At 40.7% G+C, this 21,736-nt stretch overlaps 1 protein-coding gene across 1 annotated transcript in view; it reads left to right on the top strand.

Moving 5' to 3' along the window:
- TBC1D30 (TBC1 domain family member 30) overlaps window positions 1–21,736 on the top strand; it is a 243,469-nt gene that overhangs the window by 196,560 nt on the left and 25,173 nt on the right. The window contains exons 7-9 of the mRNA XM_053716858.1: window positions 4,504–4,672; window positions 14,104–14,272; window positions 14,530–14,635. Of these exons, the coding sequence (XP_053572833.1) occupies window positions 4,504–4,672; window positions 14,104–14,272; window positions 14,530–14,635 (444 nt within the window). The remainder of the gene's footprint in view (window positions 1–4,503; window positions 4,673–14,103; window positions 14,273–14,529; window positions 14,636–21,736) is intronic.

Here is a 21,736-nt window from a genome sequence, read left to right as displayed (position 1 = left end):
CCAGCCTGGAACCGAAACATAAAATTCTGGTAAATAAAGAAATACCCACATTTAGTGTAGCAACTTAATAGTGTTTTTTTCTAAGTCACCCACTATAAACAGGATGTGCAAAAAGTAAAAACAACTTTTATTAAATCCCATTAAAAAGTGTTCAGCAAAATGAGGTCACACTTAAAACTCAACGCATTTTATGTTCAACTTGTGCCCAGCCTTTGAAACTGAATGTCTTATTTAATTTTTTGTGCTTTTTTTTTTTTTTTTTAGACTTTGGCTTCACCGCCATACTCTTCCAGGAAATACATAAAGAATATCTGTTCTTGATTAGTATACCAAATTACATTTTTAGCTCTGCAGACATTGAAAGAGCAATATGTTTTTTTATAGTGCTAGTGTATAATTAGTGCGCCAACGGTCTGAAAATCTACTGTCTGTATGACAGTGAGACACAATCACAGTGTTAAAAATCTAAATATATAACTATACGATACAAATCGTTATAGAAAAATACCCCAATCAAATTATATTGGGATACAAATGAGTTATTAAGAAACAAATAAATTCTTCTTAGATAGTAATAGTGATAACGTAATATAGTGGTGTCTTTGCAGCAAACACCCCAAAATATTAAGGTGATAAAACTGCAAGGCACTGTAAATAATAAACACAGCAATGTGGTAGAATTATAAAATAATATAGTGAAAAAGTCCCAATGACCAGAGTTCAAAGTGTTACATATATGATGGGCGTAATGTCCAAATCACAGTAGGCAGGCTCTTCTCCAAAAGATCCCTGTTGGTGACCCAGGGGTGGATACTATATAGAAAAAAAGATAAAAGAAGGCTCCAACATAGTGCGGTTACCAATGGGATGGAACACGCTTAGTAAATAATACCAGATACTCACAGGATGAAAGACACTTGAGAAGTGTCACAGGTGCCTCCTGGACTCTCAGAGTTGTCCAGCTAACTCCCACTCCACTGTGGTGGTAAGGTTCCGCTTGTCTCTATCGATTAGGATGGCTCCGCTGGTGGTTGTGGCTCCCAGCCAGTATTCCAATAGGACTCTCTTGCGGTTTCCCCAAATCCAGCTATCCAGTTAAAATCCGTGCTCTCCGGTGAGAGATGAAACAGCAAGGATAAAAGTGGTGTCCTTGCTGTTTCATCTCTCACCGGAGAGCACGGATTTTAACTGGATAGCTGGATTTGGGGAAACCGCAAGAGAGTCCTATTGGAATACTGGCTGGGAGCCACAACCACCAGCGGAGCCATCCTAATCGATAGAGACAAGCGGAACCTTACCACCACAGTGGAGTGGGAGTTAGCTGGACAACTCTGAGAGTCCAGGAGGCACCTGTGACACTTCTCAAGTGTCTTTCATCCTGTGAGTATCTGGTATTATTTACTAAGCGTGTTCCATCCCATTGGTAACCGCACTATGTTGGCGCCTTCTTTTATCTTTTTTTCTATATGTTTTTTTATAGCAATGATAGAAAAATTACCAGTAAAAACAAAAATCTCCCTCGACCACAATAGTTATATTTTGCCATAGCATAGCAGGTTCCTGGCAAAATGAAATATAGATAATGTTTGGTCTCACTTAATAATTCAGAGCCTGCTGCAGATTTCAGCTGCTCTATGATGGAAGACATTAATTAGTAATGCATTCATTTATTCACTTATGTATGATTAAAAATGCATCTAGGTCATTAAGCACTTCTTTTTAGCATTTTCAGATGCCTTATTGTGACTTATTTATTCATACTGTAATAAACGCAAAATGGCACAGTTAATATTATTTTTTTCCCCCTCATTTAAAAGGTTGTTTTCCCTTTTGTAAAAAGTTCTCACTATGTTTTATGACATGACACACAATCAAGATCATATGATAAACTTCAGTGATCTAATCTTCCTCCTTCTTAGTATGATTAAAAGAAAATAGTTTATTCATCAGCTGAACATGTGTGGGATGGTGCTACAAAAAAGAAAGAAATTAGTTATCTTAATTATATTTTTAAACAAACCGCTTCGTTAACTCTGTAATTATTTGGATTTAATTAAAAGTTTAGACCATTGTGATATTTCCTTCCATATCTGTGCTACTAACTGGAAAGCTAAGGATTGTCTTCCCTAAATATTATCTACATTACAATGTACAGCGTGTTGTTCATTTTATAGGCAAGGTGTGTCCAACCCTTTAACATGGGGGCCACCTTCAAATTTTAGGTCACTTGGAGGGCTAGTAAGTAAGTTTTTTTTTTAGTTGCAATTGTAGTCAATACGAAAATCTTCTACTATATACTTAATCTATAATTTATATATAAAAACGTACAAAACAAACTCTGCTTTATATCACGTATACCTTTGTTTTGAGCAAGTGCCAATCTATGCATGCTAACATTAAATTAAAGTATGTCATAATACAGACCCAGGCAGGCAGACATAGAGAATATTATTGCATTAGTGTACGTTTTTTGTTTAAATGAACATTGAACAATTTTTTTTTTATTAAAAACTAAATATATTAGTAGTTAAACACTACACTGTAAAAATGTTGCGTACAGAATAAATATAAATTATTTGAAATGTAGTTTTGTGTTTGTTTTTCAGTCCCTTTACATAGACCAATGGGAGACAGTTGTAAAAGAGCTGATACACTGATAAAACAATAACTAATTTTTAGGCATTATCAAGGATTTTATATTACAATCTCAATGTGTTTAATGTCCATTTAGGAGACCTAGTTTTGTATATTAATACTGAATAAAATCCTTCCTAGTTCAGTCAGAGTATTTTAACGAAGTATAGATCCAGGTAAAAAATCAGTAGAGGGCTCTAAGTTAGATTGCTTGATATAGATCATACCCATTTTAGTTTAGTTATGCAAGGCCGGATTGGCCTACCAGAACACCAAGAGATTTCCCAGTAAGCCGCTGGGGCTGGTCAGCTACAAATGAATGATTATGATTCAGATAGACTAGAGCATGCCAAGCAACTTTCTAATTTACTCCTATTATCAATTTTTCTTTGTTTTTTTCTATCTTTATTTAAAGAGAAGGAATCTAAAGCTGAGGAGTTGTCCCATTTTAGGTTCAGAACCCTGGATAGTGCTTGCTAATTGGTGGCTACATTTCGCCACCATTAAGCAAGCGTAACCCAGGTTCTGAACCAAACATGGGCTGGATCCTAAGCTTTACATTCCTGCTTTTTAAATAAAGATAGCAAGAAAATTGATAATAGCAGTAAATTAGAAAGTTGCTTAAAATTACACACTCTATCTGAATCATTAAAGAAATAAAATGGGGTTAGTATCCCTTTAAGGTCGCAAAGTATTTCCTTGTACATTTTATTAACTGTACCATATTAGTAGCCTTACTTTGAATGGTTTATAGTGTCTAGTCAAATCACACTGTGGGATAGTGACACACTGTTTCAAATGTCTTCTCTAGATCATATTATCGATAATAATTTTGCACTGTGGATTGGATTTGGGCTGTAGGGTCCCTATATGACAATTTCTAAATTAAAAATAATTTTTGGGTAGTAGTGTTCTTGTAATCCTTGAGAAAAATGTGCATTCTACAGACAAAATACGGCTGATAGTCAAATTTTTCCAGGGCTGGTTTTTGGTCCCAGTCTGGCCTTGTAGTTATGTTAGTTTTAATTAACTGCTACTTTTATTGTCTTGTAGATATATTTCAGTATAGTTAATATGAATTTGACAGTTTTCCTAAAAAAATTAAATTACCTTTTGTACAATTAAATTATTTACAAAACGTGTAAAGCTGCATCTATCAGAATACAGATGAGTCTTTTTTTGTTTTGTTCAAAATGTCATACAAAGTGCATCTTTCTTCTCTCTTTCACTTTCTCTCTACATAACTCTTTAGCATTCTCTATTACTATGACACTTTAGCTCTCTGTAAATGCTCTTACTGAAAAATAAACCTAGCCCTGACTTTTTTTTCCACATATTACAGAATGGGCACACTACAGGTCTTTAGCCTCGCATACATTGCAGAGCAGACACCATGCTGATCTGTCTACATGCATAACTACTGCAGAACAGCCATTCTGTTCTGCAGTATGCAGTGTATAGAGGGAGCTCAGTAGATATGCTGCTGACCTTTCTAAACACACATTTACAGCAGAAAAGATACTTATGATATTTTTGTTTTATACTTACATATCCATGACAATCCTACAACTGTTCTCTCTTTATCTCTGACGCATTTGACCTTTTTTCTTTTTATTCTGGTTTATCAAAACCAAAATGTAGGAGAGACTTGCTTTTAGCTGAGCTAGAGAGAAATACTTTTTAAAGTTGTACCGTGTCTCTAAATTATTTAATTTGTGCTTTTTTTAGATAGCTAATTAAAAATTTATTGTAAATTGTATGTGTACATATTTGGACCATGTTATATAGTTGTTGTTGGTTTTGTTTTTGTTTTTTTGTTTTTTTTAATTTAAATTTAACCTTCGTATCTTTATTTTTTTGTCTTGTCAGATAATGATATATCTCATTGACAAAGTGCTTCCAGATAGCTATTTTGTCAATAACTTACGAGCATTGTCTGTTGATATGGCTGTGTTTCGGGATTTGTTAAGAATGAAACTACCTGAACTTTCCCAGCACTTGGATATCCTCCAAAAAACAGCGAACAAGGAAAGTGGAGGTATGGTATTCAGATTTTTTTTTTTTTTTTTTAACACTGTTGTATGTTCCACCATGAAACAATAATACCTAGCAGATTCCTTATGAAGTAGAGACTTAAGGAATAATGAAATATAGAAAAAAAAACTATCATACATATAACATCCTGGATACGTTTTCTTGCTTAAAGGGATATAATACACATATGCTAAATCACTTGAAACTGATGCGGCATAACTGCAAAAGGCTGACAAAACTGTAAAAAGCTGACAAGAAAATATCACCAGAGCATCTCTATGTAAAAAGGAAGATATTTTACCTCACAATTTCTTCAGCTCACCAGAGTAAGTGCTGTGTAAACAATTATTCTTCAGCTGCTGTCCAGCTGCAAGTTGAACCCCCCCAAAAAAAACAATAGCCAATCGGCATCAGCTGTGCTGAGGTAATGATTTGCGTTTGATGTAATCGCATGAGATTTTAGTGAACTTACTTAAACTGAATAGGAAAATAACATGACTGTGCCTGAAAATGCCAGATGCACACTCCCTAGATTGTCCTGGGACAAGCTTTCTGACAGGCTGCTTAATGTCCTTTTACAGTAGGTGTGAATACATTGAAATTTGAGGTTAAATATCTTGCTTATTCTTCTTAAAACGGGGAGAGTCCACAGCTACATTAATTACTTTTGGGAAATACTGAACCTGGCCACCGGGAGGAGGCAAAGACACCCCAGCCAAAGACTTAAATACCTCCCCCACTTTCCTCATCCCCCAGTCATTCTGTGCCTTTCGTCACAGGAGGTTGGCAGAGAAGTGTCGGAAGATTACGGAGTAGTCTGTTATGGAGGGTAGTACTCTTCGAGATGGGACAGGAGTTTTAAGTAGTCCTGTCAGCCTCTCATTGAGAGCATGGATGGAAGTTAGAGTCCGGAGATGCAGGTAGAGTCATTCTGCAAATCCATCCCGACTCATATTAACAGCTCCTTGACGAGTTTCGCTGCCTGCTTTCTTCACTCAAGTCCATGTCAAAAGCGACGCTACCTTCTGTCAAACTTGAAGGACCGTGTTACTGTTCCACGGCATAGATTCCGGTAAGATTGTTTCATTTTCCTTTCACTGTGGGAATATAATGTAATGATAGAACACAGGGTCTCAGTGGGACTCCTTTATCTTTATGGAATCTTGGAATAATATCTCCTGAGGGGGGTTTTGAACAGTGGGGGATTTCTCTTGTTAAGTGTATCCAGTCCACGGATCATCCATTACTTATGGGATATTAACTCCTCCCCAACAGGAAGTGCAAGAGGATTCACCCAGCAGAGCTGCTATATAGCTCCTCCCCTAACTGCCATTACCAGTCATTCTCTTGCACCCAACGAATAGATAGGATGTGTGAGAGGACTGTGGTAATTATACTTAGTTTCATACCTTCAATCAAAAGTTTGTTATTTTATAATAGCACTGGAGTGTGTTATTCCTTCTCTGGTAGAATTTGAAGAAGAATCTACCTGAGTTTTTCTATGATTTTAGCCGGAGTAGTTAAGATCATATTGCTGTTTCTCGGCCATCTGAGGAGAGGTAAACTTCAGATCAGGGGACAGCGGGCAGATTAATCTGCAAAGAGGTATGTAGCAGCTTATTATTTTCTGACAATGGAATTGATGAGAAAATTCTGCCATACCGATATAATGTAAACTCAGCCTTAAATGCAGTAGCAGCAACTGGTATCAGGCTGTCATGTATGTATATTTTACACTTCAGTATTCTGGGGAATGGCACTTCACTGGAATTATACTGTATGCATAAAACTTTAGCCTAATTTGCAGGGACTAGCAACAGGCTTTTTAATAACACTCAATTTATTAATGTTAAACGTTTTTTGCTGGCATGTAAAATCGTTTAATTTTCTGAGGTACTGGGTGAAAAAATGTTTTGGGCACTATTTTTTTCCACTTGGCAGTCGTTTTATTTAATTTATGACAGTTTACTGATCTCTCTCACTGTTATGTTATGTTAGTTATCCTTTGCTAATGGGAGCAATCCTTTGCTAAAATTGTGTTTTTTACAAAGATTTGATGCTATAACTTTTCAGTTTATTAATTTTCAACTGTCATAACTTTTTCTGTGCTTCTTATAGGCACAGTACGTTTTCATATTATAGTAAATTACTTGAAAAGTATTTCCAAGTTGCTAGTTTATTTGCTAGTGTGTTAAACATGTCTGATTCAGAGGAAGATATCTGTGCTATATGTGCTAAAGCCAAAGTGGAGCCCAATAGAAATTTATGTACTAACTGTATTGATGCTACTTTAAATAAAAGTCAATCTGTACAAATTGAACATATTTCACCAAACAACGAGGGGAGAGTTATGCCGACTAACTCGCCTCACGTGTCAGTACCTGCATCTCCCGCTCGGGAGGTGCGTGATATTGTAGCGCCGAGTACATCTGGGCGGCCATTACAAATCACATTACAGGATATGGCTACTGTTATGACTGAAGTTTTGGCTAAATTACCAGAACTAAGAGGTAAGCGTGATCACTCTGGGGTGAGAACAGAGTGCGCTGATAATATTAGGGCCATGTCAGACACTGCGTCACAATTTGCAGAACATGAGGACGGAGAGCTTCATTCTGCGGGTGACGGTTCTGATCCAAACAAACTGGATTCAGATATTTCAAATTTTAAATTTAAGCTGGAAAACCTCCGTGTATTACTAGGGGAGGTGTTAGTGGCTCTGAATGATTGTAACACAGTTGCAATACCAGAGAAAATGTGTAGGTTGGATAAATATTTTGCGGTACCGGCGAGTACTGACGTTTTTCCTATACCTAAGAGACTTACTGAAATTGTTACTAAGGAGTGGGATAGACCCGGTGTGCCGTTCTCACCCCCTCCGATATTTAGAAAGATGTTTCCAATAGACGCCACCACACAGGACTTATGGCAAACGGTCCCTAAGGTGGAGGGAGCAGTTTCTACTTTAGCTAAGCGTACCACTATCCCGGTGGAGGATAGCTGTGCCTTTTCAGATCCAATGGATAAAAAGTTAGAGGGTTACCTTAAGAAAATGTTTGTTCAACAATGTTTTATATTGCAACCTCTTGCATGCATTGCGCCTGTCACGGCTGCAGCAGCATTTTGGTTTGAGTCTCTGGAAGAGACACTTGAATCAGCTCCATTAGATGAGATTACACACAAGCTTAAAGCCCTTAAGTTAGCTAACTCATTTATTTCAGATGCCGTAGTACATTTAACTAAACTTACGGCTAAGAATTCCGGATTCGCCATTCAGGCACGCAGAGCACTGTGGCTAAAATCCTGGTCAGCTGACGTTACTTCTAAATCTAAATTGCTTAATATACCTTTCAAAGGGCAGACCTTATTCGGGCCCGGGTTGAAAGAAATTATCGCTGACATTACAGGAGGTAAAGGCCATGCCCTGCCTCAAGACAGAGCCAAACCTAAGGCTAGACAGTCTAATTTTCGTTCCTTTCGTAATTTCAAAGCAGGAGCAGCATCAACTTCCTCTGCACCAAAACAGGAAGGAGCTGTTGCTCGCTACAGACAAGGCTGGAGACCTAACAAGTCCTGGAACAAGGGCAAGCAGGCCAGGAAACCTGCTGCTGCCCCTAAGACAGCATGAATCGAGGGCCCCCGATCCGGGAACGGATCTAGTGGGGGGCAGACTTTCTCTCTTCGCCCAGGCTTGGGCAAGAGATGTCCAGGATCCCTGGGCGTTAGAGATCATATCTCAGGGATACCTTCTAGACTTCAAATTCTCTCCCCCAAGAGGGAGATTTCATCTGTCAAGGTTGTCAACAAACCAAATAAAGAAAGAGGCGTTTCTACGCTGCGTACAAGATCTTTTATTAATGGGAGTGATCCACCCGGTTCCGCGATCGGAACACGGACAAGGGTTTTACTCAAATCTGTTTGTGGTTCCCAAGAAAGAAGGAACCTTCAGACCAATCTTGGATTTAAAGATCCTAAACAAATTCCTAAGAGTTCCATCGTTCAAAATGGAAACTATTCGGACAATCTTACCCATGATCCAAAAGGGTCAGTACATGACCACAGTGGATTTAAAGGATGCGTACCTTCACATACCGATTCACAAAGATCATTACCGGTATCTAAGGTTTGCCTTTCTAGACAGGCATTACCAGTTTGTAGCTCTTCCATTCGGATTGGCTACGGCTCCGAGAATCTTCACAAAGGTTCTGGGTGCTCTTCTGGCGGTACTAAGACCGCGAGGAATTGCGGTAGCTCCGTACCTAGACGACATTCTGATACAAGCTTCAAGCTTTCAAACTGCCAAGTCTCATACAGAGTTAGTACTGGCATTTCTAAGGTCGCATGGATGGAAGGTGAACGAAAAGAAGAGTTCTCTCTTTCCACTCACAAGAGTTCCCTTCTTGGGGACTCTTATAGATTCTGTAGAAATGAAGATTTACCTGACAGAAGACAGGTTAACAAAGCTTCAAAATGCATGCCGTGTCCTTCATTCCATTCAACACCCGTCAGTAGCTCAATGCATGGAGGTGATCGGCTTAATGGTAGCAGCAATGGACATAGTACCCTTTGCACGTCTACATCTCAGACCGCTGCAATTGTGCATGCTAAGTCAGTGGAATGGGGATTACTCAGACTTGTCCCCTACTCTGAATCTGGATCAAGAGACCAGAAATTCTCTTCTATGGTGGCTTTCTCGGCCACATCTGTCCAGGGGGATGCCATTCAGCAGGCCGGACTGGACAGTTGTAACAACAGTCGCCAGCCTTGGAATAATATCTCCTGAGGGGGGTTTTGAACAGTGGGGGATTTTAATCATGTTTGTTATGTGATTCTGTCTGCGTATGTGTAGTGATGTTGGCTCATGGCTTTTACGAAACATATAGATTTTTAGAGCTATGCAGTTCTGGATAAGAATAGCGCACTTTTCCTTGGCCTGTGGGTTGCACCTCGTGACCGGGAGTGGTCATGTTTTTGTATTCCATTCCCGTTTTCTTGCCCGAGTGTCGGTGGAGAGGGTCTGTTCTCTACTTGTCTGTGTCATAGGAGGTGGTGAGTGCCCGAGCCATTGGGGGTGTGAGGTGCCAGTTGTTTTTGTCAAAATTTGCCCAGTCAAGTTATGGAGGATTCTTATTTTTCTGAGGAGGATTTCTCAGATTCAGATTCTGTTCCCTGCTTAGATTGCACGGAGGCCCGGGTAATTCAGCCCAATCATTTATGTTCCGTATGCCGTAATAGAGTGCTCTTCTCTCCCTCTGGGGCGAGATTAGAGACCACTGAGCCATCTGCCTCTGAGGATTCTGTGTTCCGTGAGGTGCGTTCCCTGTTTTTTTCCGTTCCTACTCAGGCAGTTGTCCCAAATGCCGTTACCCCTTCTCCAGAAGGAGGTTTCTTTCCACCAGTGGTTGCTGCTCAGTTGCGCATAGCCATATTGGTGGCGTTGGCGCATTTACAGCTTCTTGAGGGCCAGCGTAGAGGTTATCAGTGACCTCTTTTACTGGGGGCGCCAGTTGAGACAGGCCTTTCCTCTGGGGAAGCGGTTCCCTCCTGAGGCTTCAGGGGTACAGCCATCAGGATCGGGGCCCTCATGCCCCGCCGAGGATTAGTTTTGCCTTTAGAGTCAGTCTGATGCGCCTGCGTGTACTGCTGAGGCAGGTCCTGGAGGCTTTGGAGGACTTCAGTCTTCTTTTGCGACAGGATCCTCAATATTCTGATGTCAAACAGTGCTAGACGAGTGGAGGAATGTGGATCATACTCCTAATTGTCTTTGTTGTGTATCTATTCCCAGTTATGAGCTCTTAGGCATCAGGTCTCTGACAGGCTGGACCTGTTAGTTTTTCTAGTCCTTTTCTTGGCATTCACCTGCGGGTGTGGCCTTACTTCTTTTGATCCAGTTAGGATGGGTTTCTTTTATTTCCAGAGCTCGAGACTGTTTGTAACTTTTTCTTTTCTGGGATTTTGATACCAGCAATGTATGATTGCAATGGTTGTTGCTTCCGGAATATTCACAAGAATAAAACAATAATTAAATAAAAATGTTAAGAAGACAAGGTTTGAGCCTTTGAGCTTTTATTGTCTGCTGTTTGTCTGCTTAGTCAAGACCTGCTAAGGTTTCGAACTTTTGGTTAACCCTTGAACAGTTTGTTTGTACCCTAGTCGGCAGGATGGTCCTGGTTGGGTACTGGTTCACTCTGTTCGCTGAGGTTATATCAGACATTTTGTATCCTTGACAACAGGCTGGCCCTGTTTGGGTACTAAGTTTGCTTCCCTCTAGTTCCAAGGTTGTTTTAGTTTCTTGTTTACTACAAGTTATTGGGGGCCCTTCTATCCTTGATATCAGGCTGGTCCTACTTTTATATCATCTTGGTCGGGCGTCCGATGTTCTCTGCATTACTTATGCAATTTGCTGGGGTTAAGAATTCTGCTATGGCAGTATGTTTGTAGTTCCTGTAGTCCTATGGACAGGAACTAGTGTCCTCCCTTCCGAGAGGGGAAGATCAGATGACTGCATGGAGATCTCTAGTACCTGGTGTAGGGAGCGATTATTCCCCCTAGGGGTACTCCTTGTGAATTGGTTTGTCCGATTTTCAGATCGATTTGGCCAGTGTTTCTCTTCTCCTTTTTTTGAGGATGGCTATTCTTTTTTTTTTTTTCTTTTTGTTTCCCCTTGCCTTTTGGGATAGGACTTTGGTCTTTTGCTTGCGGAGACTAGGTTCTTAGGGACCATTTTTGTCCTCACTGTATCCCCTTTTAAAGGGGATTTTGGGGATTGTTCTACAGTGTCTCTCTTGCCGTCTACCGATAAGAGTTCTGTTAATTCCTTGAGCTGTAGGTTTTCTGAGGGTTGATCCAGACGGGATCTTTCGAGTCTGTCTTATCTCTCATTCTCTTTTGGGATCTTTCCTTTTGTCTTCGGACTTTGTGGGTGTTATCTCGAAGGCCTTTTTGGGGCTGAGTGGACTACCACTGGGTTACATCATGTGAGATCAGAGCTCAAGACCCCATGGGGGTATGGCATGCATCATCTTTGGTGCAAATTTCATTTACAGGTAACTTTTGTGGTTGTTCTGCAGGGTTTTTAGTCTTGATTAGGCACCTGGTTTTGGGGGTCGGTTTTTTTAACCTAGTCCTTGTTTGACTTGGCATTTGGTTACTCTATTTTCCGGATTTTATAGTCTGGAACTGTCCGACATAAAGTGGCAGGCTCATTTTCCGGTCCTGGGGAAATCTTCTTGTTCCTACTGGGGCGGTTCTTTTTCTCTCTCAGGAGAGATGGAGGAGTTTTTTCTGACAAATTCTTTACTGGAATATTCCTGGTTTTCTTCGTTTTTTCTTCTATTTGGAAGGATCTGGTCTACTGCATTTCTCCAGTGGGCTCCTCCTGAGGTAGTTTTCCTCGTCTAACTCTAGGAGTTTAGTGGGTCGAGGGTTCCTCTTGTCTGCAGTATATCCCTCTCTTCGGGTTCTGAGGAGTAATGAGGATAGGTATCCTGAATCAGAAGATTTTGGTTCTGGTTAAGGCTTGACATTGGTTCTTTTTGTGTAGGAGGTGATCTGGAATTTTCCCTTTCTTGCTCTCCTCCATTGGTAGAGCATTTTCTACGGGACTTTGTCCTCTTACAGCCTAGTAGCCACTCCTTCCTTTTTATTTATTTTTTTATACAAGTTATGCTAGGGCTTCTTTCTCTGTTTTGTCCTTGGATTTTGAGGATTGTTTCTGGAGGTTCTTTTTCTGGACCTTCTTGTCTGATTCTTCCCTTCTTCAGTTAAGGAGAATGTGGTGTGGGACTTGGTTTGTTGTTTCCCTTGCCATTGTTCATGGAGAGGTTTTTATTTGTATGCTTCTATGGATTGAAACTTGGTCTCCTCAGAGGCTTTGGTGCTCAAGTAGAGTCCAGAATTTTGAGTGATCTCTAACTGGGATCCTTATAGTTCTAATTTATGGGCAGTTACCTTGTCCTCTCTCCATATTTTTGTATCTTCCTGCTTCTGCTGAAGTAGTTTTTTTTTTTTTTTTTTCCGGGTATCCGGGTTGTGTCAGGCTGAGGTGCCCTCATATTGGGCTGCCTTTTTGTTTCCCTCCCATTTGCATTCAGTGTCCTCTCTAAGCTTGGGTATTGTTTTCCCAAAAGTAATGAATGCAGCCGTGGACTCTTCCCGTTTTAAGAGGAAAAACTTAAATTATGCTTACCTGATCATTTTCTTTTCTTCTGAACGGAGAGAGATAACAGCTCCCGCCCATTTTTTCTGTGGACGGCTTTAAATTCTTTTTTCTTCGTTCTTCTGGCACCTGGGGGGTGAGGGAAGTGGGGGGAGGTACTTAAGCCTTTGGTTTTGGTGTCTTTGCCTCCTGCTGGTGGCCAGGTTCAGTATTTTCCAAAAGTAATGAATGCAGCTGTGGACTCTCCCCGTTCAAGGGAAAAGGAAATTATCAGGTGGGCATAATTTTAAGTTTATTACATAGAGATGTTCAGGTGATATTTTCCTCTCGGCTTTTTACAGCTATACTGCATTACTTTCATGTGCTTCAACATTTGGGTATCATGTCCCTTTAACTTCCCTTAGTTAGGAAACGAAGTTATGACCGTTTATAAAGAAACTGAAATTAAAAAGTAGCACTAAAACTTTTTTTTTTTAAATAATATTTAGATTTTTTAAGATTCCAAGTAACCATTTGTAGAATAAAATAATTTTTATACAGTATTTGTTTTCAAAAAACAAAGAAAATCGTAAGCCTTTTCTGAATAATATTTCCAAATTAACTTAAAGGGACAGGAAACCCACATTTTATTTCTTTCAGGATTCAGATAGAGCATACAATTTTTAACAACTTTTTTCTATTTACTTCTATTATCAAATTAACTTCATTCTCTTGGTATCCTTTGTCAAAGGAGCAGCATTGCAGTACTGTGAGTTAGCTGAACACATCAGGTGAGCCAATGGCATGAGGCATATATGTGCAGCCACCAATAAGCAGCTAGATACCAGTAGTGCACTGCTGCTTCTGAGCCTACCTAGGTATTTTCAACAAGGGAGGATAGAAAGAGAACAAAGCAAATTAGATAATGAAAGGAGGCATGATTCACATAGATTATACAGGTTTTTTTTTTTTTAAAACAACTTTCAAGATTTTTTTTCTATTTAAAGCTTGAAACCAATCTTATAGAAATTTAGAAAATATTATTTAAAAAAACTAATATTTTTTAACTAGGTTCTGTAGGTTTTGTAAATAATAAAACATCTAGGAAAATTGAAATATTCATGGACACAAAGGAAGCAATCATTCAACTGCAGATTCATAAATGGGCAAACAAAAAACTTGTTGAAAAGAGTTATTTAGGACTTCTACTGCATTATAGTCTGTTTATTCTACACCAATTAAGTAATCACAACAATAATTTTATTCACTACAGATGTAATTATTTCTTGTGTTTCCAGGAGGTTATGAGCCCCCTCTTACAAATGTCTTTACCATGCAATGGTTCTTGACTTTGTTTGCAACTTGCCTTCCCAACAACACGGTTCTGAAGATATGGGATTCTGTGTTCTTTGAAGGATCAGAGATCATACTAAGAGTAGCACTGGCCATTTGGTCGAAACTAGGAGAGTATGTTTCTGCTTTGCATTCTTTTTTTCTTTTTTCTTTTTTTTTAAAAATAAATCAAATAAATTATAGTTAATGATTGTATGTAAATGTGTTATTGTGAAAAAGACAACATCATTTCTACAAATTAATTGTTTTTTTTCTTAAAGTGCTCGGTAGATATTGGCTTTGTTAGTATATTTTCTATAATATAATATCTGAAATGTGTTCTAGTACATCTCAAGAGGGTGCTTTATTTACGGTTGCACTTGTATTCTCAGGCAAATTGAATGCTGTCAGAACGCAGATGACTTTTACAGTACAATGGGAAGACTGACCCAGGAGATGCTTGAAGATGATCTGATAGACAGCAATGAACTGATGCAGGTTATTAACGGGTTTTATTCACTGTTTTGTTATTCTGTCAGTTAAATGCTTTCTTCTAGGTTTTTCAATAACACATTTTCTCCAACATAGGTGTGTCCGGTCCACGGCGTCATCCTTACTTGTGGGATATTCTCCTCCCCAACAGGAAATGGCAAAGAGCCCAGCAAAGCTGGTCACATGATCCCTCCCAGGCTCCGCCTACCCCAGTCATTCTCTTTGCCGTTGTACAGGCAACATCTCCACGGAGATGGCTTAGAGTTTTTTAGTGTTTAACTGTAGTTTTTATTATTCAATCAAGAGTTTGTTATTTTGAAATAGTGCTGGTATGTACTATTTACTCAGAAACAGAAAAGAGATGAAGATTTCTGTTTGTATGAGGAAAATGATTTTAGCAACCGTAACTAAAATCCATGGCTGTTCCACACAGGACTGTTGAGAGCAATTAACTTCAGTTGGGGGAACAGTATGCAGTCTCTTGCTGCTTGAGGTATGACACATTCTAACAAGACGATGTAATGCTGGAAGCTGTCATTTTCCCTATGGGATCCGGTAAGCCATGTTTATTACGATCGTAAATAAGGGCTTCACAAGGGCTTATTAAGACAGTAGACTTTTTTTGGGCTAAATCGATTCATTATTAACACATATTTAGCCTTGAGGAATCATTTTATCTGGGTATTTTGATATAATAATATCGGCAGGCACTGTATTAGTCACCTTATACCTTAGGGGCTTTCCCAAAGCATAAGCAGAGCCTCATTTTCGCGCCGGTGTGGCGCACTTGTTTTTGAGAGGCATGGCATGCAGTCGCATGTGAGAGGAGCTCTGACACTTAGAAAAGACTTTCTGAAGGCGTCATTTGGTATCGTATTCCCCTTTGGGCTTGGTTGGGTCTCAGCAAAGCAGATACCAGGGACTGTAAAAGGGTTAAAGCTTCCAAATTTGGTGTGCAATACTTTTAAGGCTTTAAGACACTGTGGTGAAAATTTGGTGAATTTTGCACAATTCCTTCATGTTTTTTCGCAATTGCAGTAATATAGTGTGTTCAGTTTAAAATTTAAAGTGACAGTAACGGTTTTATTTTAAAACGTTTTTGTACTTTGTTATCAAGTTTATGCCTGTTTAACATGTCTGAACTACCAGATAGACTGTGTTCTGAATGTGGGGAAGCCAGAATTCCTATTCATTTAAATAAATGTGATTTATGTGATAATGACAATGATGCCCAAGATGATTCCTCAAGTGAGGGGAGTAAGCATGGTACTGCATCATTCCCTCCTTCGTCTACACGAGTCTTGCCCACTCAGGAGGCCCCTAGTACATCTAGCGCGCCAATACTCCTTACTATGCAACAATTAACGGCTGTAATGGATAATTCTGTCAAAAACATTTTAGCCCAAATGAACACTTGTCAGCGTAAGCGCGGCTGCTCTGTTTTAGATACTGAAGAGCATGGCAACGCTGATACTAATATCTCTGAAGGGCCCCTAACCCAGTCTGATGGGGCCAGGGAAGTTTTGTCTGAGGGAGAAATTACTGATTCAGGGAACATTTCTCAACAGGCTGAACCTGATGTGATTGCATTTAAATTTAAGTTGGAACATCTCCGCATTCTGCTTAAGGAGGTATTATCCACTCTGGATGATTGTGACAAGTTGGTCATCCCAGAGAAACTATGTAAAATGGACAAGTTCCTAGAGGTGCCGGGGCTCCCAGAAGCTTTTCCTATACCCAAGCGGGTGGCGGACATTGTTAATAAAGAATGGGAAAGGCCCGGTATTCCTTTCGTCCCTCCCCCCATTTTTAAAAAATTGTTTCCTTTGGTCGACCCTAGAAAGGACTTATGGCAGACAGTCCCCAAGGTCGAGGGGGCGGTTTCCACTTTAAACAAACGCACCACTATACCCATAGAGGATAGTTGTGCTTTCAAAGATCCTATGGATAAAAAATTAGAAGGTTTGCTTAAAAAGATGTTTGTTCAGCAGGGTTACCTTCTACAACCAATTGCATGCATTGTCCCTGTCGCTACAGCCGCATGTTTCTGGTTCGATGAGCTGATAAAGGCGGTCGATAGTGATTCTCCTCCTTATGAGGAGATTATGGACAGAATCAATGCTCTCAAATTGGCTAATTCTTTCACCCTAGACGCCACTTTGCAATTGGCTAGGTTAGCGGCTAAGAATTCTGGGTTTGCTATTGTGGCGCGCAGAGCGCTTTGGTTGAAATCTTGGTCGGCTGATGCGTCTTCCAAGAACAAGCTACTTAACATTCCTTTCAAGGGGAAAACGCTGTTTGGCCCTGACTTGAAAGAGATTATCTCTGATATCACTGGGGGTAAGGGCCACGCCCTTCCTCAGGATCGGCCTTTCAAGGCAAAAAATAAACCTAATTTTCGTCCCTTTCGTAGAAACGGACCAGCCCGAGGTGCTACGTCCTCTAAGCAAGAGGGTAATACTTCTCAAGCCAAGCCAGCTTGGAGACCAATGCAAGGCTGGAACAAGGGAAAGCAGGCCAAGAAACCTGCCACTGCTACCAAGACTGCATGAAATGTTGGCCCCCGATCCGGGACCGGATCTGGTGGGGGGCAGACTCTCTCTCTTCGCTCAGGCTTGGGCAAGAGATGTTCTGGATCCTTGGGCGCTAGAAATAGTCTCCCAAGGTTATCTTCTGGAATTCAAGGGACTTCCTCCAAGGGGGAGGTTCCACAGGTCTCAGTTGTCTTTAGACCACATAAAAAGACAGGCATTCTTACATTGTGTAGAAGACCTGTTAAAAATGGGAGTGATTCATCCTGTTCCATTAAGAGAACAAGGGATGGGGTTCTACTCCAATCTGTTCATAGTTCCCAAAAAAGAGGGAACGTTCAGACCAATCTTAGATCTCAAGATCTTAAACAAGTTTCTCAAGGTTCCATCGTTCAAGATGGAAACCATTCGAACTATTCTTCCTTCCATCCAGGAAGGTCAATTCATGACCACGGTGGATTTAAAGGATGCGTATCTACATATTCCTATCCACAAGGAACATCATCGGTTCCTAAGGTTCGCATTCCTGGACAAGCATTACCAGTTCGTGGCGCTTCCTTTCGGATTAGCCACTGCTCCAAGGATTTTCACAAAGGTACTAGGGTCCCTTCTAGCTGTGCTAAGACCAAGGGGCATTGCTGTAGTACCTTACTTGGACGACATTCTGATTCAAGCGTCGTCCCTTCCTCAAGCAAAGGCTCACACGGACATCGTCCTGGCCTTTCTCAGATCTCACGGATGGAAAGTGAACGTGGAAAAGAGTTCTCTATCTCCGTCAACAAGGGTTCCCTTCTTGGGAACAATAATAGACTCCTTAGAAATGAGGATTTTTCTGACAGAGGCCAGAAAGACTAAGCTTCTAGACTCTTGTCGGATACTTCATTCCGTTCCTCTTCCTTCCATAGCTCAGTGCATGGAAGTGATCGGGTTGATGGTAGCGGCAATGGACATAGTTCCTTTTGCGCGCATTCATCTAAGACCATTACAACTGTGCATGCTCAGTCAGTGGAATGGGGATTATACAGACTTGTCTCCGAAGATACAAGTAAATCAGAGGACCAGAGACTCACTCCGTTGGTGGCTGTCCCTGGACAACCTGTCACAAGGGATGACATTCCGCAGACCAGAGTGGGTCATTGTCACGACCGACGCCAGTCTGATGGGCTGGGGCGCGGTCTGGGGAGCCCTGAAAGCTCAGGGTCTTTGGTCTCGGGAAGAATCTCTTCTACCGATAAATATTCTGGAACTGAGAGCGATATTCAATACTCTCAAGGCTTGGCCTCAGCTAGCGAGGGCCAAGTTCATACGGTTTCAATCAGACAACATGACAACTGTTGCGTACATCAACCATCAGGGGGGAACAAGGAGTTCTCTAGCGATGGAAGAAGTGACCAAAATCATTCTATGGGCGGAGTCTCACTCCTGCCACCTGTCCGCTATCCACATCCCAGGAGTGGAAAATTGGGAAGCGGATTTTCTGAGTCGTCAGACATTGCATCCGGGGGAGTGGGAACTCCATCCGGAAATCTTTGCCCAAGTCACTCAGCTGTGGGGCATTCCAGACATGGATCTGATGGCCTCTCGTCAGAACTTCAAAGTTCCTTGCTACGGGTCCAGATCCAGGGATCCCAAGGCGGCTCTAGTGGATGCACTAGTAGCACCTTGGACCTTCAAACTAGCTTATGTGTTCCCGCCGTTTCCTCTCATCCACAGGCTGGTAGCCAGGATCAATCAGGAGAGGGCGTCGGTGATCTTGATAGCTCCTGCGTGGCCACGCAGGACTTGGTATGCAGATCTGGTGAATATGTCATCGGCTCCACCTTGGAAGCTACCTTTGAGACGAGACCTTCTTGTTCAGGGTCCGTTCGAACATCCGAACCTGGTTTCACTCCAGCTGACTGCTTGGAGATTGAACGCTTGATCTTATCGAAGCGAGGGTTCTCAGATTCTGTTATCAATACTCTTGTTCAGGCCAGAAAGCCTGTAACTAGAAAAATTTACCACAAAATTTGGAAAAAATATATCTGTTGGTGTGAATCTAAAGGATTCCCTTGGGACAAGGTTAAGATTCCTAAGATTCTATCCTTCCTTCAAGAAGGATTGGAAAAAGGATTATCTGCAAGTTCCCTGAAGGGACAGATTTCTGCCTTGTCTGTGTTACTTCACAAAAAGCTGGCAGCTGTGCCAGATGTTCAAGCCTTTGTTCAGGCTCTGGTTAGAATTAAGCCTGTTTACAAACCTTTGACTCCTCCTTGGAGTCTCAATTTAGTTCTTTCAGTTCTTCAGGGGGTTCCGTTTGAACCCTTACATTCCGTTGATATTAAGTTATTATCTTGGAAAGTTTTGTTTTTCGTTGCAATCTCTTCTGCTAGAAGAGTTTCAGAATTATCTGCTCTGCAGTGTTCTCCTCCTTATCTGGTGTTCCATGCAGATAAGGTGGTTTTACGTACTAAACCTGGTTTTCTTCCAAAAGTTGTTTCTAACAAAAACATTAACCAGGAGATTATCGTACCTTCTCTGTGTCCGAAACCAGTTTCAAAGAAGGAACGTTTGTTGCACAATTTGGATGTTGTTCGCGCTCTAAAATTCTATTTAGATGCTACTAAGGATTTTAGACAAACATCTTCCTTGTTTGTTGTTTATTCTGGTAAAAGGAGAGGTCAAAAAGCAACTTCTACCTCTCTCTCTTTTTGGATTAAAAGCATCATCAGATTGGCTTACGAGACTGCCGGACGGCAGCCTCCCGAAAGAATCACAGCTCATTCCACTAGGGCTGTGGCTTCCACATGGGCCTTCAAGAACGAGGCTTCTGTTGATCAGATATGTAGGGCAGCGACTTGGTCTTCACTGCACACTTTTACCAAATTTTACAAGTTTGATACTTTTGCTTCTTCTGAGGCTATTTTTGGGAGAAAGGTTTTGCAAGCCGTGGTGCCTTCCATTTAGGTGACCTGATTTGCTCCCTCCCTTCATCCGTGTCCTAAAGCTTTGGTATTGGTTCCCACAAGTAAGGATGACGCCGTGGACCGGACACACCTATGTTGGAGAAAACAGAATTTATGTTTACCTGATAAATTACTTTCTCCAACGGTGTGTCCGGTCCACGGCCCGCCCTGGTTTTTTTAATCAGGTCTGATAATTTATTTTCTTTAACTACAGTCACCACGGTATCATATGGTTTCTCCTATGCAAATATTCCTCCTTAACGTCGGTCGAATGACTGGGGTAGGCGGAGCCTGGGAGGGATCATGTGACCAGCTTTGCTGGGCTCTTTGCCATTTCCTGTTGGGGAGGAGAATATCCCACAAGTAAGGATGACGCCGTGGACCGGACACACCGTTGGAGAAAGTAATTTATCAGGTAAACATAAATTCTGTTTTTCTTCTGTTATGTGTGATCAGTCCACGGGTCATCATTACTTCTGGGATATTATCTGCTCCCCTACAGGAAGTGCAAGAGGATTCACCCAGCAGAGTTGCTATATAGCTCCTCCCCTCTACGTCACCTCCAGTCATTCTCTTGCACCCAAAGACTAGATAGGAGGTGTGAGAGGACTATGGTGATTATACTTAGTTTTTATAACTTCAATCAAAAGTTTGTTATTTTACAATAGCACCGGAGCGTGTTATTACTTCTCTGGCAGAGTTTGAAGAAGAATCTACCAGAGTTTTTTCTTATGATTTTAACCGGAGTAGTTAAGATCATATTGCTGTTTCTCGGCCATCTGAGGGAGGTAAAAGCTTCAGATCAGGGGACAGCGGGCAGTTGAATCTGCATTGAGGTATGTAGCAGTTTTTATTTTCTGAATGGAATTGACGAGAAAATCCTGCCATACCGTTATGACATGTATGTATACTATACACTTCAGTATTCTGGGGATGGTATTTCACCGGAATTACTCTGTAAAGGTACATTAAACCTTTTAATAGGTATTTAATTCATGTTAAACGTTTTTGCTGGAATGTAGAATCGTTTGCATTTCTGAGGTACTGAGTGAATAAATATTTGGGCATTATTTTTCCACTTGGCAGTTTGCTTGTTTTGATTATGACAGTTTCGTTTCTCTCTCACTGCTGTGTGTGAGGGGGAGGGGCCGTTTTTGGCGCTCTTTGCTACGCATCAAAAATTTCCAGTCAGTTACTCTTGTATTTTCTGCATGATCCGGTTCATCTCTAACAGAACTCAGGGGTCTTCAAACTTCTTTGAAGGGAGGTAGATTCTCTCAGCAGAGCTGTGAGACTTATGTAGTGACTGTGTTTTAAAACGTTGCTCTGTGATTTTTATGTTTAAAATTTAATTAGTGTTACTTTACTAATGGGAACAAACCTTTGCTAACAAGTTGTGTTGTTTTTAAAGAGTGATGCTATAACTGTTTTTCAGTTCATTATTTCAACTGTCATTTAATCGTTTTGTGCTTCTTTGAGGCACAGTACGTTTTTGTTAAATAAGATTGTAACCAAGTTGCATGTTTATTGCTAGTGTGTTAAACATGTCTGATTCAGAGGAAGATACCTGTGTCATTTGTTCCAATGCCAAGGTGGAGCCCAATAGAAATTTATGTACTAACTGTATTGAT

Source organism: Bombina bombina, chromosome 6 (genome assembly GCF_027579735.1).
Source record: "Bombina bombina isolate aBomBom1 chromosome 6, aBomBom1.pri, whole genome shotgun sequence".
Lineage (NCBI taxonomy): Eukaryota > Metazoa > Chordata > Amphibia > Anura > Bombinatoridae > Bombina > Bombina bombina.
Note: the sequence above shows the minus strand (reverse complement) of the source record. Positions and strands in the feature narration are given on the sequence as shown.